The sequence below is a fragment of the Sapajus apella genome, unplaced genomic scaffold (genome assembly GCF_009761245.1).
Source record: "Sapajus apella isolate SASKATOON/1434 unplaced genomic scaffold, GSC_monkey_1.0 scaffold3, whole genome shotgun sequence".
NCBI lineage: Eukaryota > Metazoa > Chordata > Mammalia > Primates > Cebidae > Sapajus > Sapajus apella.
In genome coordinates this window covers 54,175,612-54,199,035 of record NW_022436943.1, presented here as the reverse complement: position 1 = coordinate 54,199,035, position 23,424 = coordinate 54,175,612, and the positions used below count along the sequence as shown (strand labels likewise).

The 23,424-nt window shown below is 40.6% G+C and overlaps 1 protein-coding gene across 3 annotated transcripts in view; it reads left to right on the top strand.

Moving 5' to 3' along the window:
• The window catches only part of ADCY8 (adenylate cyclase 8), a 261,483-nt gene that overhangs the window by 94,457 nt on the left and 143,602 nt on the right, over window positions 1-23,424 (top strand). For all 3 annotated transcript variants that reach the window (XM_032253684.1, XM_032253696.1, XM_032253691.1), the window contains exons 3-5: window positions 4,851-4,981; window positions 13,177-13,288; window positions 19,437-19,564. In XM_032253684.1, coding sequence (XP_032109575.1) covers window positions 4,851-4,981; window positions 13,177-13,288; window positions 19,437-19,564 — 371 coding nt within the window. The remainder of the gene's footprint in view (window positions 1-4,850; window positions 4,982-13,176; window positions 13,289-19,436; window positions 19,565-23,424) is intronic.

Sequence of the window (23,424 nt, the reverse complement as noted above, 5' to 3'; positions counted from 1 at the left end):
AGACTGGGTAATTTATACAGGTAAAAGGTTTAATTGAACTTACAGTTCCATGTGGCTGGGGAAGCCTCACAATCATGGCAGAAAGCAAGGAGAAGCATGTCACATCTTACATGGATGGCAGCAGGCAAAGAGAGAATGAGAGTCGAGCGAAAGGGTTTTCCCTTATCAAACTATCAGATTTTGTGAGACTTACTCACTACCATGAGAACAGTTAGGAGAAAACCACTCCACAATTCAATTATTTCCCACCAAGTTTCTCCCATAAGACATGGGAATTATGAGAGTACAATTCAAGATGAGATTTGGATGGGGACACAGCCAAACCATACCACAAGATATTATTCTGGGTGTTGGATACAAAAAGATGAATTCAAATAGCTCAGACTTTACTAACTGGTATATAAGCAAACAGGTGCTATGTGGCATAATAAATGCCGTAAGAAAGATCTGAACAAAAGGACATGCTATTGGAAGTAGTGACTAATCCCCTTCACCATAGAAATGAGATTTACCCTAAAATTTGAAGATGACTAGGAGTCCATGTATAAACCAAAGGAAATGATGATGAAGAAAGGGCGTTTAAGGACAGTAGACTAGTAGCACACGTTGTAGTGACCTGTGCTCAGCTTAACACAATAAATAGCCCGTTATCTCCTGCTCAGAATAGAGAATGCAAGGATAGACAAGACTATGTCATGTTACAGGATCCTAGAGCGTGTCGGGATCAGGGAAGAAAATAAGGGTTAGCCAAACAAAGCTGCACTTTCCCATTCAAAGATACAACCATCTAGTGCCACAGATTTTTTTTTTTTTTTTTGAGGCAAGGTCTTCCTCTGCTGCCCAGGCTGGAGTACAGTGGCACAAACACAGCTCACTGCAGTCTTGACCTCCCCGACTCAAACCATCCTCCTACCTCAGTCTCCCAAGTATCTGGGACTACAGGCATGTGTCACCATGCCTGGCTAATTTTTAAATATTTTTGTAGAGATGGGGTCTTGACATGTTGCCCAGACTAGTCTCAAACTCTTGTGCTCAAGGGATCTTCCCAGCTCACCCTCCCAAAGTGCTGGGATTACAGGCCTGAGCAACCCCACTTGGCCTGGTTCCACACATTTAACTTCAGATGAATTGCATTTAATAACTGCTTCCCTAGGCATTTCTTCACATCAGAAGATCGGATGCAGAGTCCACGTGCCTGAAAAGCAGCTGAGTTCCACAAAAGGAAACCCACTATGGGTCATCTTTGCAGTTAGAAAGTTTCTTAATTTTTCATTTTAAAAATGCTTTTAGTTTGCGTAATTTATGATAGCAACAATTTTAGGCATCATCTGACATATTTTCATTGATTTAACTGTACTATTCTGTTTTATTTTTATTTGTTTGCATTAAGAATTCAATTAAGTAATCATTGAACATCACATGTATGTTTTGTTTAACTATAGACATAATTGTGCACCTCTAATTTCAGTAGTAATTACATTTTCAATTTCTAAAAATGGGGCTTTGAGGAATTTTTTTTAGTAACAGCTTTCTCTTATAAGGTGAAGGGGAAGCTTCCAATTGGCTCTGGGTTCTGACAGACTAGAAGCTGGCCCTTCCTTGCTATGTAACTTTGGGACACTACTCTGAGCCTTCATTTTCTCATTTGTTAATCTACAATGAATATCTCTGCCATGGAGTTACAGTGAATATTACATGAAATTATGTATGAAGCTGTTAACTTAGTCCCTGGGCCACAGTGGTTACTTCAGAGCCAACTAGATGGTAACCCTGTAAGAATGCATATCTTTCCATGCCATCTAGGGGACCCGTCAGTCCCTGTCTGCAAAATCTCCCTCTAGGATTTTGGCTGTCTTGCTCTTTACATCTCTCTCATAGCTAGAACTGAGCTGACATGTAATATGTTCTCAATAAATATTTACTAAATGAATAAATTAAAAAATACAATGTTTGAACCCTCATCCGTTTGTCAGGAACCCTCCTTAGAAACTCCTCCCTCATCTTCCTTAATGAACAATGGTTCTTTCCTTCTCTGAGGCTTCATTGTCTACTGTTAGCCCCAATCATAGGAATATCCCACCTGCTGCCTTAATTTATTAAAAAATTAAGGCAGTACTTTTTACAAAAGTAAAAAATAAGTATAAATTAAGGCACTACTTTTTACAAAATTAAAGAACCATGTGGATCAGGGAAGAGGTAATTAGAATACATTTTGTAGGAAGTCCAGTTGTTAGAGCTATTTGGGAGTCAGGAGAATTTGGTTTCAATTCTTTGCTACTTATCATCTAGGTGCTCATCTTGCTAGGTGATCAGTTTACTATAACCATGTTTTTGTTTTATTCTGAAAAATCTTGTTTTATGGAACTATAGTAAAGGTCGAATATAATAATGTGCTTAGCAGTGCTTGAAAAAAGCCACCGTTTCTCAATCCTACCAAAGTATCCCAAAAAACCTAAGGAGTTTTTTAAAGCTCTACCTGCTTGACAATTTTTCTCAGACCATTTTTCTCAGTAGGTCAGTGGGGCAAGGGCAGTTCACTTTTATGAGCCTTCAGAACATTCTGATGAAGGGTCAGAGCACAGAATCCATGAGATATCCTCATAAATATGTCCATGGACTTGAATTTCAGGGAGGAACATCTTCTTACATAGCTCCTGGGAGTGAATACCTTTCTTGTGTCTCTCTTCAGTTCCCATTTCTTCCCTACACTTGGATCATTTTATGTGCTGCCTCACCACCTCTTTATCTTCTGTGCCATTCTCTTCCTAACATAAGTTCTTCCATCTTTCTCACTCCAGTTATTAAAACATCAGCCTCATACAACACTAGTGTAAGCATGATTTACAATTAAACACTTTTACAAACTGACTGTGGTGTCCTGGAGTGTGTGTGGATGGCGTATGTCAGCACGACTGCCTCCCTTACAAGTACATATGCAGTGGCTCTGAATTAAACATCCCCAGCCATTGACGGAGCACTAGTGCCCCTCAAAGCTGTGATTAGCACCTACTCCCATCCAACAGCAATTGAGAGAACAGGGCCACAAGTACCTGGGAAGTTGACAAATAGCATAAATGAACACAAAATGGACATAATGTAGGGGCAGTTGTAGAATGCATGCCTCAGACTTATGAGGGGACAGCGTTCAAGAGAAGAAAGAGCTTCATCATAGGTCATTCAATGGGTACTTCATTAATAAAGCCTTTTGCATGAGAGGCAGGCTTAAGTAGAAGTGAGAGGAGGGAGAAGGATTTGATGCCAGGCCCCTCACATATTTTATCGCATTGAATTCTCACAGCAACACTTTGAAGTAGATGATATTAGTGCTATTAATATTTGCCAAGTTAGGGAACTAAGGCACAGAAAGATGAGGTCATTTACCTAATACCACATGGATATCCAATGATAAAGTCAGAATCTAAACTTCTCCATCAGGCTGAATCCAGGGCTTTTCTCATCTCACCAAGAATCTCAGCAAGGAATAACGAGGGAAAGGACTGCACCCTGCAACTGCCACTTGATAACTGTTCAGCTTGTGCAAGTAATTTAATCTCTCCTGGACTTACTCTGTCCATTATATGAAAATAATTATTTCTGCAAGCTGACTGTCAGGGTTTTGAGATAAACACATGAAAGAATGAATGGTGAACAATGCTTAATACCCATAAATCACTACAAAGATATGAGGAACCATGATGATTAGAATGCACCTGTCTTAAACTCAGTTCGACACTATCATAAACCATGTGTCAGAAGCCAGCCTCTTGCCTACTTTCCACAAAACAAGGACTTTTTAGAATTTAATTCATGTTGCTAATTAACCCATTACTTTGCTTTTATCTACAGTGGTGATCACAATAGAAAGTATTATTGTCTGGTGTTAGGAACCCACTTTCAGGCTGTGTGCATCTCACTTCCTCTCGTCTTTGATAAAGAGCTAGTGCCCTGTAAGCCTGGTTTCTTCTGTATGTTCTTTGTTTCTATAAGTATAGCTCACTCTCCCAGGCAACCAAACTCAAAACTAGCTATCATGGTGGACACTTTCTCTCTCTCTCCTGCCATCTCGGTTGCCAGTTCTATGAATCTTATCTCACCTGGACACTGCAGGAGCTTCCCCAACTGGTCCCTCTGCCTCGAGCCTTGGCCCCTACCAGAACACATTCTCCAAATCCCAGTCAAAGTGATCTTTTAAAACATAAATTAGCTTATGGTACTCTGCTGCTTAGTGCCATTTAGTGGCTTTCAGTTATAGTTGGAATTAAACACAAACATCCTAAGCTTACCTGCAAGATCTATCTACACCTCCAACCTCATTGCAATCACCACTCCCCAGCCACACCATTGCTCTTTCCTGCCTCAGGATATATGCAGTTGCTATTTTTAATTCCTGCACTTCTTCTTGCACCACACAGACAGACTCCTTCCAAATTTTCAGGTCTCAATTTTAAATATCAATTCCTTGGTAAGTTCGTTCTTAATCCCTGTTGTGAATCACTGTCATCAACCATTGTACTCTCTCATCATGACCTGTTTTTGCATAGCACTCATCACATTTTAGATATGTGTGTAGGTATGTTTGGATATGTAATATACTTAATGTATCTTTCTTATGCGAACGTAAGCTCCACCATAATCAGAACCACATCCATTTGGTTCACCACTGTATATCCAACACCCAGCAGGGTGCCTGGCAACTAATAAGTGCTCAATAAATATTTGTCATATTCATAGAATGGTATGAAATTAGCAGTTCCAGAAGAAGCTCACCCAAAAGCCCCATGACTTCACCACCCTCCCATCTGAGACTTGCTGGTCAGCCTAACAGGACTGTTCCTCTTCATTTGCTCCAGGAGCGGCTGGTTCTTTCTGTGCTCCCCCGGTTTGTTGTCCTGGAAATGATCAACGACATGACCAATGTGGAAGACGAGCACCTGCAGCACCAGTTCCATCGGATCTACATCCATCGCTATGAGAATGTCAGGTGAGAAACCCAACACCCTTGCCCCAGTTGTCCGCATGATCCATGTGTTTGGGTTCTCTCATCACACTTCCATGACTTCTGTCTGCTTGAGTGCCAGCACCTTTACTCATTTGGTTGATTAATTCATTACCTAGTGATTATTCATCAGAAAGTTCTACATTTCCAAATTAAAGTTAGGGAAGAATGTCACAGAATTCAATTATATTTGCTGGTTGACTTACTGCCTAGCTCTCCTATAATAGGCATGTCTGTCTTTACATTTTGAGTGGGAAAAGCAAACATCTTTTAAACTATGATAAGAAAAATAATCCCAGAATGTAATCTGGGGGTTTCAGGTGTGATCACACACAACTCCTCCTTATATTTCTCATAAGTGTGTTTAAAACAATACAAAAAATGACAGCTTATTTTCCTTTGCAAACCTAGTTTTGGCCAACCATTCTTCTATCCATCCACCCATCCATCCATCCGTCTTTCCACTTACTCCCCGATCCATGCATCAGTGCCCTCTATGTGCCCAGCACAACACTGGACAACATGGCATGTATGAGGCAGACCACCTTTAAAATCCAAATTGTGCCTGTTCATTGTTTCTGAACTGGGCAATTTATTTACCTGAATCTCAAAATTCTTCTCTGTAAAATGGTCATCTTCTTAGACACTTTGCATGGTTTTATGTAGATCATGTAAGTGAAGATTAATACAAAATATACAACAGACAGAGTTAAGCAAGTAGTAGAGCATTAGGTCTGTTGTAGTTCATTTCAGTTATGTCTCCTAATTGCAAGAAAGAGAATCCAGCCATGACTGATTCAAAAGAAATGTATTGAAAGGTTATGTGGTGGATTACAGAATAATTGGGGAAGGATGGAGAAGTACATGGGAGAAATGGACCAGAATGCAGCAAGGCCAAGAGTGAAAGCCATAGCCAGAATCAAGCCAGAGCACTGGGCCAATTAGGAGGCTGCTGCCACTGTCTCTGACCAGTCTATTGTTTGTGCAATCAACCCTGTCCCCTGACACACGGCATACCACCACTGCAATTCCTTCTGCAGCCCCAGAAACTGATATTGCTGTCTTCGCTCTGCCCTGACTTCCTGCTCCTGCTTCTTCTTTGCATCTCAACTTTAAGCCTGCAACAGATGAGTCTGAATGGTCAGCACCCAGTCATTTTCTACGAGTACCTGGAAAGCAAGTCTCTGACATTTTCAGCTTATACAGTGGAAATGTATTTCCCATCCACAGAATATCATAAGGTAGAAATTTCCCAAACATAGAGTCAGAGTCCTTACATTAAACAACTCCAAAAATGACAAACCTTTCTCATAGCTCCTTTCCTCCTAACATCAGTAGGACGGAAGGACAACTTTGCACCTACCAGCATCTGTAGGTGTTCTATTCCTGGCATGCAGAAACACATGTTTTAAAATTCAGCAGAGATCATGATTCTAACACAACCCTTCAGCAGGCATAGCAGGATAGGTCATTCCCAGGGTCATGTCCAAGAATTGAGCTACACTGATTTAGATGCTTCAGTTTGCCAAACAGCTTTGTCCAACAGCAATTCCAGTAAGAGATGTACCCCAGATCTAGGAATGGGTCCCACACATAATAAGAATTCATCAATACTAGTTCTAGGACAATAGGCACCTATTAATCATAATACAGTGTGGGGTTTGATTATTAAGCAGCCAAGGAATGCCAAGAGATCATAAAAGGAGGAAAACCTGGGGCAAGGAGGTGGAGGATGGGGACGGGGAGATAGGTAGAGGAAACTTCCTGGAAGAGATGATGATTCTTCTTGGCTTTATTTGAGATGAAGTCAGCCAAGTGAGAAACACAAATACATGAATTCTGAGTAAAGGAGTCAACAGGCATGAAGGCAGAGCCACGTTCCATGCAGAGAATCACAGTGTTCTGTATTCCTTCCCTGGTGGCAAAATGGCTTGACCATAAATGCAGATCCAGAGAAAACAGAAAATGCACGAATAACTTGGGAGAAAATAAATATTTGGGAGAAAATTACATACTCATATGTAAATATACACAAATCATATAGATATACAAATAAAATATGTGGCATGTGATGAAAGTGCCTGTCACCATGGAGAAAGAGGTAGCGAAAAATATCTTTTACAGGAAAAACAGGAAAATTCAACAAGCCGGCGCGCCCACCCCAACACGCTCATGTGCCTTACGTACGATAAACGACACGTTCGGCGGCTCCCAACCCAGCCCATTTATTTTAAGTCGTCGAACTGAGTTCTTGTGCTGAAGACCCTTTTCCAGAAGTTCATGGCACACTACATTAAAATTTCGTTTCCTGCCCTCCGTGTCCCCGCGTTTTCAGAGCTGTTTCTAGGGGCAGGTGCACTGATGCGGAAACCCGCCGCCCGCCCACCCGGCCGCTCCGGGGCTGTTCTCAGAGCAGAGATGCCCGCGGCTCCGGGGGTTTCGGGAAGATGAAGTTCATCTTCCCGGGGCGGCGGGGCGTCTCCTGCACACTGCAAGGCTGCAGGCTGCTAAAATAAGACCCGAGCCTCGAAAGCAGAGGAGGACGGTCCCTAGCCTGGCGGAGAACAAAGCCAGCAGCGGGCTGCTCCACCCGCTTCCCCCAGCCCCCAGAGCAACCCCGCTGCGGTGTTGGGAGCAGTTTTGAAATCGTTTCCAAGTCACTCTCCCCATAGTCAACTGCCTGGTGCATTCTGCATTCTTTCTTCTCCCTTGCCTTTTTTTTTTTTTTTTTTTTTAATCTAACTTAATTTTGGTCAGTATTTTTTCCTACATTGAGTCAAATTCAAAGCTACAATACTTTCCTTAAAAAGTGCCGTACACTTCTAAGTTTTGACTTACATTTCACACAACTATTTACCTTCATCAGGAACGGGTGTGGTTAAAGGCGATATGCTTGGGAGACTCCCACACCCTTAGGGAGACTTCCACTGCATCACCTCATCTTTGTGGGCCTCCGTTTCTCAACTCAAAAGCTGGGCTTTTTGAACGCTCGAGGTGATTTCAGCTGTCAACCTCTGAGACTTCTCCAGGTTCACCTGAAGATCCTCCCAGGCACGAGCTTTTCACTGGAAGCCATTGGGCCTCTGCATCCCACCTGCCGAATTCTATTTATCTTTCCTGTTTTTCCCCAGATACTTAAGACACTTCTTGTATTCATTAGGGTAAAGCTATCTGCTCTGTCAAATACCCTCTCAATTTTAGTGATTTTTAACTCAATCGAATTTATTCACGCAAGTGTCCACTGCTGATATTACTGGTCAGTGGGTGATTCAGGGACAAAGGCGCCTTTGGTTTGTAACTCCCATCCCTTGGGCCTCGACGTTCCCAGCATTCGGTTATTGGAAGAGGAAGCACAGAGTACTCACACTCACTGTTTTACCACCTCAACCAGAAAATGACATACATCATTTCTGCTCAGATTCCATTAAGGAGAATCAATTCCAGGTTCCCACCTAGATACAAAGTGGGCTGGGAACAGTGCCTCTGGCTCAATGGCCTTTCCTAGTGACAGATGGATTGACTATACAAACAGAGGCATGGATTTGGTGGACAGTGATTCTGTCATGATTCCTTTTCCTATTGGCCCTGCCAACTCCATTTCATGTACATTTGCACATTTGCTGACACATATTTTGTGAGTTTGTCTGGGAGACACATTGGTCTTTATCTCTCCCTATGCCATGATAAACGTTTTAGTGAACCATTGTCAAGGATCAGAAAAATTCTTATTTTTAGAGTCTTGCTCATTTTAGAGTCTTGCTCATTTTTAGAGTCTTGCTTTCTTGACTGGCTGTTAATTTCCAGCCAGCTCTGTCAACATGTGTAATCACCACATCTGTCCTGTAGACTAGAGTTTCATGAACCAGCAAAATGCAATTGAATGGACTTAGAGAACTTGAGGACTTTCTAGATCCATCTGCATGGCAATTAAGCACTTCCAGATTCATAAAATCTTCCAAAAGCAGTTATATGCCCTTTATTTATTGAGAATTATGCAATAATTTATAACTTATCTTCTGATAGTAGTCCCACAGAGTAGCTTTAATGACCTTTGCTTTATTATCAAGAAAAATGGAAGCTCAGAGAGGTTAAGTAACTTTCCCAAGAACACACAGTTAGGGAGAGGAGTCTACACAGGGACCATGTTTCTAATGATTCTATTGAATTCTGCAAAAGCTTCTTTGAGAATTCTATTTGAAGAGTCACTGTTAGGTAACATGACTTATTTTTAGCCAAATAAACAACTTATATAACCAAATTAGAGTTAAAAATTACTGTGGCCCCTTTGGTATATTCATCTTTGGAAACTGCAAATTTATGCCAAGAATCAAAAGACTTGATGACTCTGAGCCCAGCACCTGGGGATGGCAGAATGCACAATGGAATGAGAACCAGGGCCCTGGTTTCTGCCTCTGGTCTTTTATTCAATACATTTTTATGGTACAACTATGACTTAAACCAGTGCTTCTGAGTCTTAAATGTGCATACAAATCATCTAGGGTTCCATTAAAGCAGACCCTGGTACAGTGGGTCTGGAGAGATGACTTGAGAGTCTATATTTCTAACAATGTTTCATGAGATGCTCTGAAGAAGGAGGACTTAATTCTGAATGTTTCTGTTTATTGGACTCAGAAAACATGTAATACGGCAACTGTGTGCTGGGCAGGTGGTATGCAGTGGTGACTTCCTTCTTGTTCTTCTGCTAATAGATGGAGCACACTTAGCCACATACGATTGTGCTATTAAGAGCTAAGTGTTCTAGCCAGGCGTGGTGGCTCATGCCTGTAATCCCAGCACTTTGGGAGGCCAAGGTGGGTAGATCACGAGGTCAGGAGTTCAAGACCAGCCTGACCAAGATGATGAAACCTCGTCTCTACTAAAAATACAAAAAATTAGCCAGGCACAGTGGCAGGCCCTGTATTCCCAGCTACTCGGGAGCCTCAGGCAGAATTGCTTAAACCCAGGAGGTGAAGATTGCAGTGAGCTGAAATTGTACCACTGCACTCTAGCCTGGGCAACAGAGCAAGACTCTGTGTCAAAAAAAAAGAGAGTTAAGTTTTATGACAGAGTGGGGCACCAGCAGGGTGAGAGGCTCGAGTTGGGGATAACTGGCTATGCTTGGAGAAATCTCCAGAGAGGTGTAGACTCTTAACATGATTTTAACACCTGAGTGGGGCTTTGAAGAACAAGTCAGATTTTAGTAGGTAGGAAAAGTGGGGAAAAGCTATATGAGGGAGCAGACATAGCACATACAAAGATATAGGTACATAATATATGGTGGGATCAAAAGACCTGGAGAAGTTTGATGACTGGAACACTGACCACATCTGAAACTTTTATGACCTTAGCTCTCAGGGAATCCATTTGTTCTTTCGATAGGCTGTGAGCTTTATAAAGGCTGGGATGATTCTATCTTCTGCTCACTACTGTATCTTCACTGCCTGGTGTATAGTAGACATTTAATCAATAAGCTGTTGCATGAATAAATAAATTGGTGAACCATTCTTGCCATAGACAGATGGATACTAGTAGCTTTGGGTTTATGGATCCATAAAGGGATGAGTTAAGCCAAGTGATCTAAGAGCCTGTCCACTTCCCACCTGCCATAGCAATGACTTTTCTTGCTGCAAAAGTAGCATAGTTTAGCAATAAAGAGTATGGATGCCAGAGCTACACTTGCTGGTTCAAATTCTAGTTCTTCATGACTATGGGCAAGTTACTAAGGCCTCAGTTTCCCTATCTATAAAATGGAGATGATCATAATAGGTTATCCCTCATAAGTTACATGGAATAAATGAGCGAACACATGTAGGGCTTTCAAAGCAATACCAAGTCCACAGACAATACTCTGTAAGTGTTGCTGCTGCCCGGCAGTTCAGGCTTCATCAACAGTTAGGAATGCTTATAGCTACAAGTAATACGTAATCCAGTGAATGGCCATATTATTTTCTACCTCTGTTACCTCTCTCTTCTCTTTCTCTCTGAAATATAACCATGCAATTATAGTACAATTTTGTAAAATGATGACAATAAAAGCTAATGCATTTAAGGAGCATTTACTGTGCTGGCAACTGCCAGGCAATGTGCTAAGCACTACCCACTAATGAGGCGAGTATGACAGCTATCTCCAGTTGATAGAGCAAGGGTTTATAGAAGTTCAGGAAGTTGCCCAAGGTTATAGAATTCATAAGTAGTGAGCTAAGATTTGAACCCCAGATGGATCTAGACTCAAATTCTGTGCATATGACCATACGTTATATCACCACAGAACTATAGAAGACAATGGCAGTGTAGTCATTCTGCCAAAGGAAGGTTTGTAAACTGAAAATCTAATAGCATCACATCCATGCTTAAACTCCATTCACTAGCTTTCTGTCACTTTCAGGACAAAGTCTACATTCTTCAGCCTGGCTTACCAGCCCCTCCTCCATCATTGCCTAACCCATGTGTCTGACCTCATCTCTCTCTATCTCACTCTTCTTTCTGGCCTCCTTGCTCAGTGATACCTTCTGACTGGCTGCCCTTGAATTACTGCAGAACCTTACTATATATACGTATTCTCCTACCAGACCCTAGAATGTACTGTGAGCATCTATCCTGCTACTCACTTTGCCCATCACATTCTATTAGTTCTTCAAGAACCATTGAGACTGCTCTGCTGGGAGACTCCTGATCCCTTTGTGACTGGTCACCCCCCAATATGTCCTTCAATCACAGTGATCATCACCCTGCACTATTTCCATTTTTCTCTTTGTCTTTCCAGCTCCATTCCTCAGACTTTGAGCATCTTGAGGGCAGGCACTAGATCTTATGTATTATTCAATCTAACTTTCTAGCCCAGTGCCTAAGTGAACACATATTACATACATAAATGTTTGCTAAAAGAATGAGGCATTTACTAATTAAACCAATGGGTCTAAGGATTCCTAACGATTTTATAAATGGACTTTGGGGAAGGTATAAATCCCCTTTACATGAGGTGCAAAATTTTGAATGCTTGTGCATTTTGTAGGAGAGATAATCCATAGTCTTTGTCAAATTCGTTAAAAGGTTTGTAATACAGATGAATTTTTAAGAATTATTGAATACATGTGGTGACTGATATAAGTCAACACATTCCACAATGTCTTCTAGCCCAACTACCTATTTCATTAAAACTAAGTTACACTCATACGCAGACCTAAGACTCATCATTATTTTAGGCAACGATAAGAAAAGAAGTAAAAAGCTTGACACACTGCTAAGGTGATCAATCGTAAGACACATCTTACTTTCAGAGAGGATAAAAATGAGAAATGATCAAATATGGTATCCTGCTTGGTGTCCCATCTTTCCTTTCAGAAGTCCCTGAGATGACATGGTAAGGTGGGTGTGGCAATGCCCTTCAGTGTAATTCAGCCAAACGGGCAATCCCAGCTCCACCCTGTGCCACTGGTGAGATGTTGGGCAAGCCTCCTTGCTTCCCTGAGCCTCAGTTTCCTCATGGACTGAATGGAGAGAACTATACTTGTCCCACAGCTTAACTAAGAGGGCACCTGGCTTTTAGGAGACTTTTGGAAGCTTCCCTGTCCCTTATACCAGACCATATGCATAGAACAAGACCCCACCTAACTGAAATCCTTAGTAATGTGAGAGTTTTGGGAAATTATTCTGCCTAAGGTCTCCCAGATTTGCCACCTATTTTCATAATTTTTTAGAAATGCCTGTTTACCTGACATTTTTGGTAGAGTACCTGTCATTGGGTTCAAGATGATGAGGTTTTGGGTTCTCCCCCTGCTGCTGGTGACTGTTTTATTCTATGCTCATGACATGTGCAATGTCATTCACTGTGAAAATATGCAGATAATTCATAAAGTTTCATCTTGCTTTTCACAAAAATTTGATCTCTTCATATTGAAAATTCTCTTTTGGGTTGTTTGCATTGCCCACTCTCCACAGCCCTGTATAGGAAAAAAGGCTTCCTGTTGACACCTTGTCCTTCCTGAGCTCCTGGGTCGACTCTCTGCTGAGATATTTATTAAATACTGAGACATTCCTCCTGACTCTCATGGCAGCAAGAGCTAAAATCTCAGACCACAAAGATAGTTTATCTATCGGGATGGTGTTGATGTGTATCCCAAGATGAATTAAAATATTAATACAGTTTCTCCCCCCACCCCTACCCTCTTCCCTGTGTTTAGTATTCTTTTCGCAGATGTTAAAGGATTTACCAACCTCTCCACGACCTTGTCTGCTCAGGAGCTGGTCAGGATGCTCAACGAGCTCTTTGCCAGATTTGATCGACTGGCCCATGTGAGTTGAATTTAATTCCCTCCTAGTCTTTTGCAGGAGTGAGGGACTGCATATGGAATAAGGAAAGAGAACGATTCAGCCTTCTTCCCCAATGTCATTATCATTCTACATCCTGTCCCTAGGCATGAGCCTCAACCCTCTCACATTCTGGGGACTGATGTTAGTTATTTACAGGTCTCAGGCAGGAGGTTTGTCAGATTAATTTCTCAACTGAGAGACAGCTGGTTGAGTGACAGTCAAACCCAAGTCCTTTCTATCTGCTTTCAACACCCGTATCATTGCTTCCCCTTGCACGTGGCCAGGTGCCATCCAGCTGCAGCCACAGTGCTCATGCATGCAGTAATGATGGCCTGCAGTTTCCCAGCCAACCCCAGCCATCTGGGATGAATTAGTATGTTCTCAAAAACCAGTAATCTGCTGGACCATCCCACCACCATTTTGATCAACCTAACTTAAAAGCTTTGTTTTTAGCCAACAAGACAGTACCTTCATTTTCCATTTGGCTTGATCAGAGCTAAGCTAGAAAATAGATTAAAGGAGATGGATATTTGCTATCCAAACACAGATTCATAGTCATAAAGTCACTTGAGTTACAAAGTAATATCATTATCACACTGTACTTTGGAGTAGGCTTTGGGTTCAAATAGACATTTTAATTTCCTGCTTTGTAAAGTGTGTATGTTAGTGCCAACTTCACAGAGCTGTAGTGAGAATTAAATAAGACCTCATCAAGTGGGAGTTCATTTTTAGCGCATCAAAATGTTCTCTTTTAAGCCTGCTTCATTCTATGGGAGATACTTTCATACTTGCATCTAAGCACCTGCTAGGTATTGTACATGCTGCTATGTGTTAAGAACATGAGAATGATAAAAACGCACTTCCTCTCTTGCTGGAATTACATGTAATTAGGGATTCATAAATAGGTAAGGAATGTACAATGTGCCATGTGTTATGAGGAAGGTAAGTCTGGGGGCTATGGGAACACAGAGGCAATACATGACCTTTAGATGAGAGGAGACTTTTTGAAGAAAGTGACCCTTAAGCTGAGTCTTAAAAATGGTATAAACAATACAGTAGAATACTGCTCAGCAAAAAAAAAAAAAAAAAAAAAGTAGAATTATCCACTGTTATGTGCAACATCAATGAATCTCAAGTGCAATATGTCAAGTGAAAGAAGCCAGATACAAAAGGCTAGATATTTTATGACTCCCTTTATAAGACATCCTATAAAAGGTACAATTACAGAGGCAGAAAACAGATAAGTAGCTGCAAGGAGGGCTGGGAATGGAATAAGCATGTGGATAGCAATGGAACATAGGGTGGGGAGATCTGGGGGATTACATAGCTGGTTTATATTTTTATTATGGTGGTTGTTTGCATTACTCTCTACAGTTTTGTAGAGAGAGGGCATGGAGCCCCAAGTCAGACAGACATAGGTTTGAATTTGTCAAAAAGGTAAATTTTATTGTACATAATGTATACACTAATTAGCAAGGCAAAGAAATCAGAGAAGGATATTTTATGCAGAGGAGAAAATGAGCATAAAGATGTTATTCTGTGCATATGGAGAAACCAGAAGAGATTGCTGGAGGATAAAGTGCAGGGTAGGAAGTGGTGGAGATGTGGCTAGAAAGGCAAGCAGGGGCTTGTCAAGGAAACTTAGTATAAATTTCGGCTACTGGACAGTTGCTAGCTAGGAAACTGACAGGGATGGAGGAGGAAGTGGAAACTGAGGTATCCTCCTAATAGGAGGGTTGATTTTAGCTGGAGGGCTGGGGACTGGGAAAAAACATGTATAACATTTCCTTTTATTGTTGCATCAGTGGTGGTTGGTGTCAGTGACATAGACCAATTCCATTTGCTATTATGGTTCTGATATTTTTGTTCAAAGATGCCAAGATAAACAAAAATGGCCCTCCAATGAGAAGTGGCAGATGTGCTTAAGGTCAATTTCTGGCATCACAGTAAACCCTGCTGACCCAGAGAAAGAGAAAGGGTACTTAGTCAGGTACTGTGCAAGTCTCTGAAAAGATAAAACTAGTCCCTTCCCTCAGGAAGCTCAGAGTCGGGCAAGGGAAAATGGCATGTGAATACATAGCAGCCTCCATGGAGAGAGCAGGAAGACCAGGCTTCCAGGGCAATGTGTGTCTGACGACAAGATGCTGTCCTAGGGGACTTAAACCTTTTCTACAGTTTCATTTTTACCAAGAAAATATATTCACATACTACTTATGTGATTACAATTAAATACTAGAAAATTTGCTGGGATTTCTAATATAACTTTTTTGAAAGTACATTGACAGCAATTATGTTTTTGCTTTGAGAGTCTTTTCCATTTTTATTGAGTTTTTCTGCTTTTTAAAGTTATACTTGTTCATTAAATGAAATTCAAACATCAAAGATGTATGCAATGCACAGTACACAGTAATTCTACCCCCTGAACAATATAACCATCTTTGATAATTTGGTACACTTATCTCCTAATTTTTATCTACTGTCTGTATGTGCAGTTTCATAAACTCTTGGAAATTTCCCAAGATTTTGATAATGTCAAAGTCATCAAGACAGGGAGGAAGGGATTGCGATAAGGCTAACTCGATAAATTTTTTAAGAAGATACTCACCCTACTTTATTTTTCTTTTTGAATATTTTTTCCAAAGCAATCTGGCTTCCTTTATGTGAATTTTTCAAGGCAGTTTCTGGTACAAATAAGTTATTTGGATATTACTGTCAAATCATCTGACAGCTCATAGTATTTGATCAGAAAAATGTGTCTGGAAATTGACAGACCTTGACAGATAAGAATCCATGCCTTTTATATATTATATATATATATATATATATATATATATATATATAATGTACATTTTATTTTTATATTTTTTCTTATATACACCATGTATTTGGGATCCACAGAGTTTCAAGGAGGCTACCAGCTCCAACTTTTGTTGGAAGAATAACAAACCCTGGACATGAACATCATCACATCATTATTCAATGTCTGCCTCAGAAGAGTAATAAAACACTTTACAAAATCTCCTTCCAAAACACACTTTTGTCAGGAGACCTAACATTCTGGACTTTGCCATAATTTCTGCAGTTTTGCAAAGAGAGAACATGGAGCCCCACAATCAGACAAACATGGATTTGAATTCCTCTTCTGCCTCTTATTTGGTGTATGGCCTTTCCCTTAAGCCTGCTTTTCCTATCTGTAAAATGTCACGTGACTCAGAAAGTGGTCCTGAAGACTGAGATTAGTGTAATGCATTTAGCACATTGCCTGGCACATGGTACGTACTCAATGACTATTAGTTCCTGTCCCCATTTAGATTTTTTCTAAAATGCGTTCACCTCTGTTTTCAGGGAAAGATCACAGATTCAGAGTTGCGGAGTATGGCAACCAACCCAGATTGTTATTCCGAGCCAGCTCTTCTGTGGCACAGAAAGTTTCCCCACTCTCCACTGAAATTTTCCTATCTGTAAAACAGATGTGACTTTACCTGCTCTGCCATGTTCAGAGTTTTATTGTGACACTCAAAGAAAAAAAGATAAGGAGCAGCATGTTGAACACTGAGAAGGCTACTTCCAGGTGTCAGCTGTCATTGTCATTAGGTGATGGGCATGCGTACTCTGTTATGTATTAAGATAGATTATTTTGGCACTTGTCACATATAAGGAAACCCACATACAGTGGCTTCAGTGTCTTATCCAAGGTCAAACAGCTAGTAAATGTGCCTGGAATGCAGATGTCAGATTTTTAGACCAAAGTAGTTTTTATTATACCCCTTTCCCTCATCCCTCCCTGTAGCAAACAGGCAATAGGCCGATCAATACATCTGGGTTTGATGGCACCAGCCCCTCTTTCATAGGAGTCTCTCATACCAACCCAGTGCCCCAAAAGACCATTTGCAGATGAAGTCACCAGTCCCTGCCTTCCAACTTCAGTGTTCTGACCTTCAAATTCAGAATAACATATTGGAACACTGGTTCTGAAATTCTCCTTCATACACAAAAATTGAAAATTTTAAACTTGCAGTCATGAGATTTTTAAAAATGATAAGAACAAGGTAGTAAATTTGTATAATGTTAAATTTATTTAGGTAAGAAGAAAACCTTGCCTTTATTCTGAGGATATATCTTTCTACTAGTTTTGGTGTTAAAAATATATTTGCTTTTATAAGTGGTGGGGATAGTAGATAGTATTTGGATTGCTGTTTTTGGTGTTTGTTGATAGATTGTTCATACATTTCTTCATAAATATACCCTGCAACATTTATAGATCCCCTGATTTTTTTTTACAATAATAGTCCCACTAACTCCACAAGTCTGGCCACTGCTAGGACCAATGAACAAGACATTTTCTCAGTTCCATTCTAATCATGATACTCTCAGGGTCTCAGAAGAAACAACGGCCTTCTTTTATTTGATCAATCAGACCTCATCGTCAGCTGTCTTGCAAAATTAGCTGCATTGCCACAGCCAATAGACAGGAACCCCGATCCCCTAAAAATAAACCTGGGATGGCTGTACATGCTGACAGAGTTCTGAAGATTGCATGTGGGCCCATTTGGGAAGGCTAGCAAGGCCCCAGAAATCTGACAGGAATGTACCAGAGACAGTTCTGATTATCTTTTCCCAGTCTAATATTTGTTTTACTTGGTATAGTATTTTTACTTATCCATTACCCAAACATAATGCCCAACTCCTGGTGAGATTAGGAAACCAACACAGTGCTTTATAACTTGCTACTGTAAGGGCATCAACAGTACTGTTAGTCTCTCAGTGCGCACTTTTTCATCAATAACTACCCTCCTCCAGCTCTAGGGCCCTGCATTTCCCACACAGTCATGGAACCATAAGCCTCTAGGACCTCAAACCTAGAAGGCATCTCAGAGGTCATTCAATCTCAACAATCTATCCAAGGAAACCAAGAGGAAAAGACACTTGTCTATGATGAGAAATAAATATGTGAAGGAGCTAGGCCTGGAGTCCAGGTCTTTATCAAAGAAAGAGGCAATATTAATTGAGTGCCCCATCTCCCAGACTTTGTTCTGAGCTTTCAATTGCATCATCTCACTTAACCCTCACAGTGGCACAATGGGACAAGTCCTATGATTACCCCCATTCTATAGATGAGGCATCTGAAGCCCAGAGTTTAGGTAATTTACCCAGAGATTCATAGAAAAAACAGAGGGGATATCTGAGATTTGATCCTGTGCGGTGTGACTCCTAAACCAGGGCCGTTGGCTCGCCATGCTCTATTGTCTTAAGTTCTCTTTCTTGTAGAACCTACCACATCTAGCTATTTCCTATCCAATGTAAAAGTATGCATTATTTTCCTGATGTTTGTTGTTCTTTGAAATTTTGTAAGAATTATGTCTTTAAGATTGGGAATCCACCTAACAACTGTACTACTTCTCACCTGTGAAATGGAAACAAGAAAAACAACTCTCCTTAGAGGGTTGTTGTGAGAATTAACTCTTTTATTTATAGTGCATAATAGGAGCTATTATTAGTCATCTTTGTGTTAGAAACAACGTTTGCCTTATTATAGGTGCCTAATTGATGTTTAATTTTTTCAATGAACAAGCATGTAAATTAATAAAAGAATAAAATGATGCATAAGAAGACTTAGTTTCTCTTCATAAAAGTGCCAATGTTCTTGCTGGAAAGGGACTTTATAAAGTTGAAATAATAGAAATCCATAAGTGATTTATATTTTTAAGTGTTTATTATTAAGCTGAATAGTGCTAAAAGCTATTAATTCACAGCTGGTTTTGAGAAGACAGACATTGCTTGAGGCTGAATTTGTAGGAAACACTATAAGCACTCTTTGCCAGTCCTGACCAAGTGGCAGGTGTACAGACCATAGAGCTAGTATGTAGCAAAGTTTGGACATGATCATGTAGCTTTTGAGCTAAAAACCCAATTTTTTTAATGATTCCACTCCACCTCTGGATCCTTCAAATCCCCATTTAGGTTGCACCTCATATCTCTTAGAAAGATAGTTAGAAGTACATTTCAAAGGTAGGTGCTCCTTACCCCAAATTGTAGACCACCTAACCCTGCTCGCCTCTTTCTCAAGCCTTTCTGAAGAAATGATCCTTCTGCTGACATAAACCCTTACCTCTTATCCCGTTCCTTCCAGGAGCATCACTGCCTTCGTATTAAAATCCTGGGGGACTGCTACTACTGCGTGTCCGGACTTCCTGAGCCCCGCCAGGACCATGCCCACTGCTGTGTTGAAATGGGTCTCAGCATGATCAAAACCATCAGGTAATTTGTGATCCCCTCCATATTACCTGGGTCTTCAATGTGCATGATCACACACCACTCCATCTGCCCTTTGTGGCAGATCATATGTATGGTGAAAGGCAGACCCCTTTGACTTACGTCACATATTCTGGGAGAATATGAAGCTAGCATGAGGAAAAATCATCTTTTGTTGAAAGAAGGCAGTAGGCTATAGCAGACAGCCTCTAAATGAAAGCTATGTAACAAAGATGGTCACTCAACAGTCTTTTCAAGTGGAGTGCTGTTTGTAAGCTGCAGGGCCTTTGCTGTCCTCTGCAAACAGATGAATAGTGTGTGCAATTGCTGTAGCACATTGTCTTGAAACAAAGGAGCAGCAAGAACTCACAGGACCAGACACAGGGTGGTAGGCTGTAAGGAGAGACCCAGAGGCCATGATTCTGGGTATCTTAAGGGTAATTTGGGATTCTTTCCTTGTCTGGGCATCATCATATTTTTATTTTTTCAAAAGAGAAGGAATTTGAGGAGCAGGAGACAAAACCACTCTAAAAACCTTTCTCCCTTTACACCATCTCTAATACTCTAATAGAATTTTAAGCATTATCTGGCCAAGCTTTCCAGCCCTACATTAGGCCACTGCCCCAGCCTACATTAGGTGGGGCTGGCCAGCTTGGTGATTGAAGTGAATTCAGAGTAATTCCGCCTGCATCCAAGCCTCTTTGAAGACTGCTGGATTACCATTCCAGCAAGGAGCAAAGAGACTAGGAATGTCCAAAATCCTTTTAGTACCTTTCCATCAGCAGAAGGCGTGTGTCCATAGTGATAGCAGCCTACCTTTGGAAATGCACATGTAGCGCTTTATCATATCTTAAGAAAAATATCCAATTGTCACAGTCTTCTTATGTCATCTGTCCTATGGGAAGAAAAAATTTTAAGTAGCAATTTCAGAGGCCTTATGCTTCATTTAAGGGATTCATCTGAAAGTCTCCCATAAAGCCAAAAAAATAGAATCAGGAGATGCACAGGTGAAATGAGAATTTATGGTACTTTTTTATGAGGTATATGATGAAAACCAAACCCTTTACCATCCCTAATACCAAGTAAGTAGGTAGATAAAGAGACCCAAGATATTCTCTCTACTATCTCCCTATCTTCTGTAGAGATGCAGAGTACTCTAGGAACTATGGAGAGAGGAATCTGCGGGTTCCAACACAAGTCCCTTTTGTTAAGGTTTTAGTTAATGAAAAAGACTTCAGATGTTTCTTAACTGCTAATTTGCACACGTGAGAGTTTTTTCCTGAAAACTAGGATGAATTGTGATAATATTTTCACTGGTATAAAGGAGAGCAATGGGACTGTGATATGTTTGGATTTGCATCCCGATCCAAATCTCATGTCAAATTGTAATCCCCAGAGATGGAGGAGGGGTCAGGTGGGAGGTGATTGGATCATAGGGGTGGATTTCCCCCTTGCTGCTCTCATGAGAGTGAGTGAGTTCTCATGAGATCTGGTTGTTCATAAGTGTGTAGCACCTCCTTCTTTGCTGTCTTCCTTCTTCTCTGTTACGTAAGACATGCCTGCTTCCCTTTTGCCTTCTGCTATGATTTTAAGTTTCCTGTGGCCTCCCCAGCCATGCTTCCTGTAGAGCCTGTGGAACTATGAGTCAATTAAACCTCTTTTCTTTATAAATTACCCAGTCTTAGGCAGTTCTTTATAGCAATGCAAGAACTGACTAATACAGACTGACACTTGGAAGATCAGAGATCTCTACCACTAAGTAGGTGTGTGAACCTTATTTTGTCAATCAGTAGACTGGTCAGCAAATGTTTATTGAGCTCCACTATATGTCAGGCACTGCGCTAAGCCCTACAAATACAGTGATAATCATGTCACCTGGATGTCTTTGTGCATGGGTGCCCTTTGGAGGAACAATTAAATTTATTGCCTACAAAATGAGAAAATCAGGTCAGACAACTCTGAAGTCTTCATTAGTTCTGAAAACCTGTGATTTATAATCACATAATAATCAAATTTAAGTAGCAAAACTTTCTATAGATTTTCCATAAGTGTTTATATTTTAGCCTTAAGTAAAACATATGTTACAGAGATAACATTGGAAAATAAATAAACATCTATAATCAAATGCTTTGAGATAATTATAGCACTATTATTTTTCATTCTGGAGAGGACCTTATTCTTCCTATTTTATTGAATTAAGGTCTCCTTTCTGGAGTTTTGAAATTGAACAGTAAGAAATGATTCAAAGTCTTTTTCAAACTATATGAATCAAAGTCTATTAATATCCAAACAACTCCTTGATTCTCATCTAAGTAACTTAAGGTCCAGTATTAATTCTTCTAGTTAGCAAGAAAGCATGCTACAAAGGAATTAGTAGGAGCCCTGGTATTAGGCAAACCTTGGTTGCCATTGGCTGAAACTTCTATAGTTTCCAGTCTTATGTCAAATATTTCACTCTGAGGAATGGCAGGTGAACAATATTTGCACCTTAATGTGTTTCAAAGAGAATTCCAGCTACATTGCTTTATCAAAAGCTAATAATCTTAACCAATTACTGCTTAAACAAGATGAAATTTTTTTATTCAGCTGCAAAGTTACTTGTTCCAATTTAAAAACTTGATAGAAGCTAGAAAGACTGGAAATGCTCATATTATATTACGTATATCGTAATGTTATGACTAGTGTCCCCAGATTTTATTTTCACCCTCTTTATTTGCTGTCAGAATTGATCCCTGTTTGAGGTTTTGTCCTCCTCTTTTTAGCAGCTCTCCTTGTCCCTCATTCTAGCATTTTCTCAAAGTTAGGATACTATCAATCCCCAGAGTGCAGAAAGACACCAAGGGACCAGTGCTGTGATGGTAAGATGGCATTTGGATTTTTAGTCACTATACCTAACAACTCCAATAGTTTCCTTGTTTAGGTGAGATTTATAATTTTTGTGCAAATGGCAAACCAACACTCAAAATGACTCCAGTCTCTTACTCACTGATCAATCCAAATATGTGATAGAAATCCTCTACAACCACAGACATTTGAGGATAGGGTACCAAAATTAGGAAAGGCCACGGTTGTCTGCTGCTAGTTAGAGCATTGGCAGGTTTCAAAGTGGGTGAGGAGTAGCAAAGCTAGATAGTGAAATAGGACTCTCCTGTGATTATTCTCTAACAGAAATATCAATTTGAGCAACTATTCATATGTGAAAATAGCTTCAAAAGAGCTAGGAAACCAGGTAAGATGTCATAATACTCAACTGCAGCACAATAATAAGAAAAGGTGCAGTAAAGAGAGTAGGCAGGACAAATTTATATTATATTACCCATATCATACTTCCTCCCATCCCAAGCAGCACAGTGCAGAAAAATATACCATCTACTTGGGGAAAAGAGAAGGAGGTGGGCACAGGCCTTTGCCTTGGATACCAACACTGGGCCTGCCACAGTAAAAACCAGCACTGGGCAGACCCTCATGGTTCCATATATGAGGCTGGTACCCACAGACTAAGACTCTACACATGCCCTGATGGCAGGTAGGACCACATAGCTCAAGACTACAGGCTAGCTTGGCCAACCTGATCTCAGGCACACACCACATTAGGCTGACATTGGTGGACCTCGGCTCTGGACATCCCTCAGCAATGGGCAAGCTTTAGTTGTGTCCCAGGCTTCTGACCCACCCAGAAGTAGTACCCATGTAGTAGGTACCATGTTTCTAGCAATGACACTCTGGCTGCAACTGCCCCAGGCTTCTGGCATGCCCTAGCACCATACCTGCCACAGTGCTTTCCCAGGAAAATCCAGTCTGTGAAGGCTATAATAAGGATTTACTTCTTTAAATGATCAGGCATTGAGGCAAAATGATGAGGATCA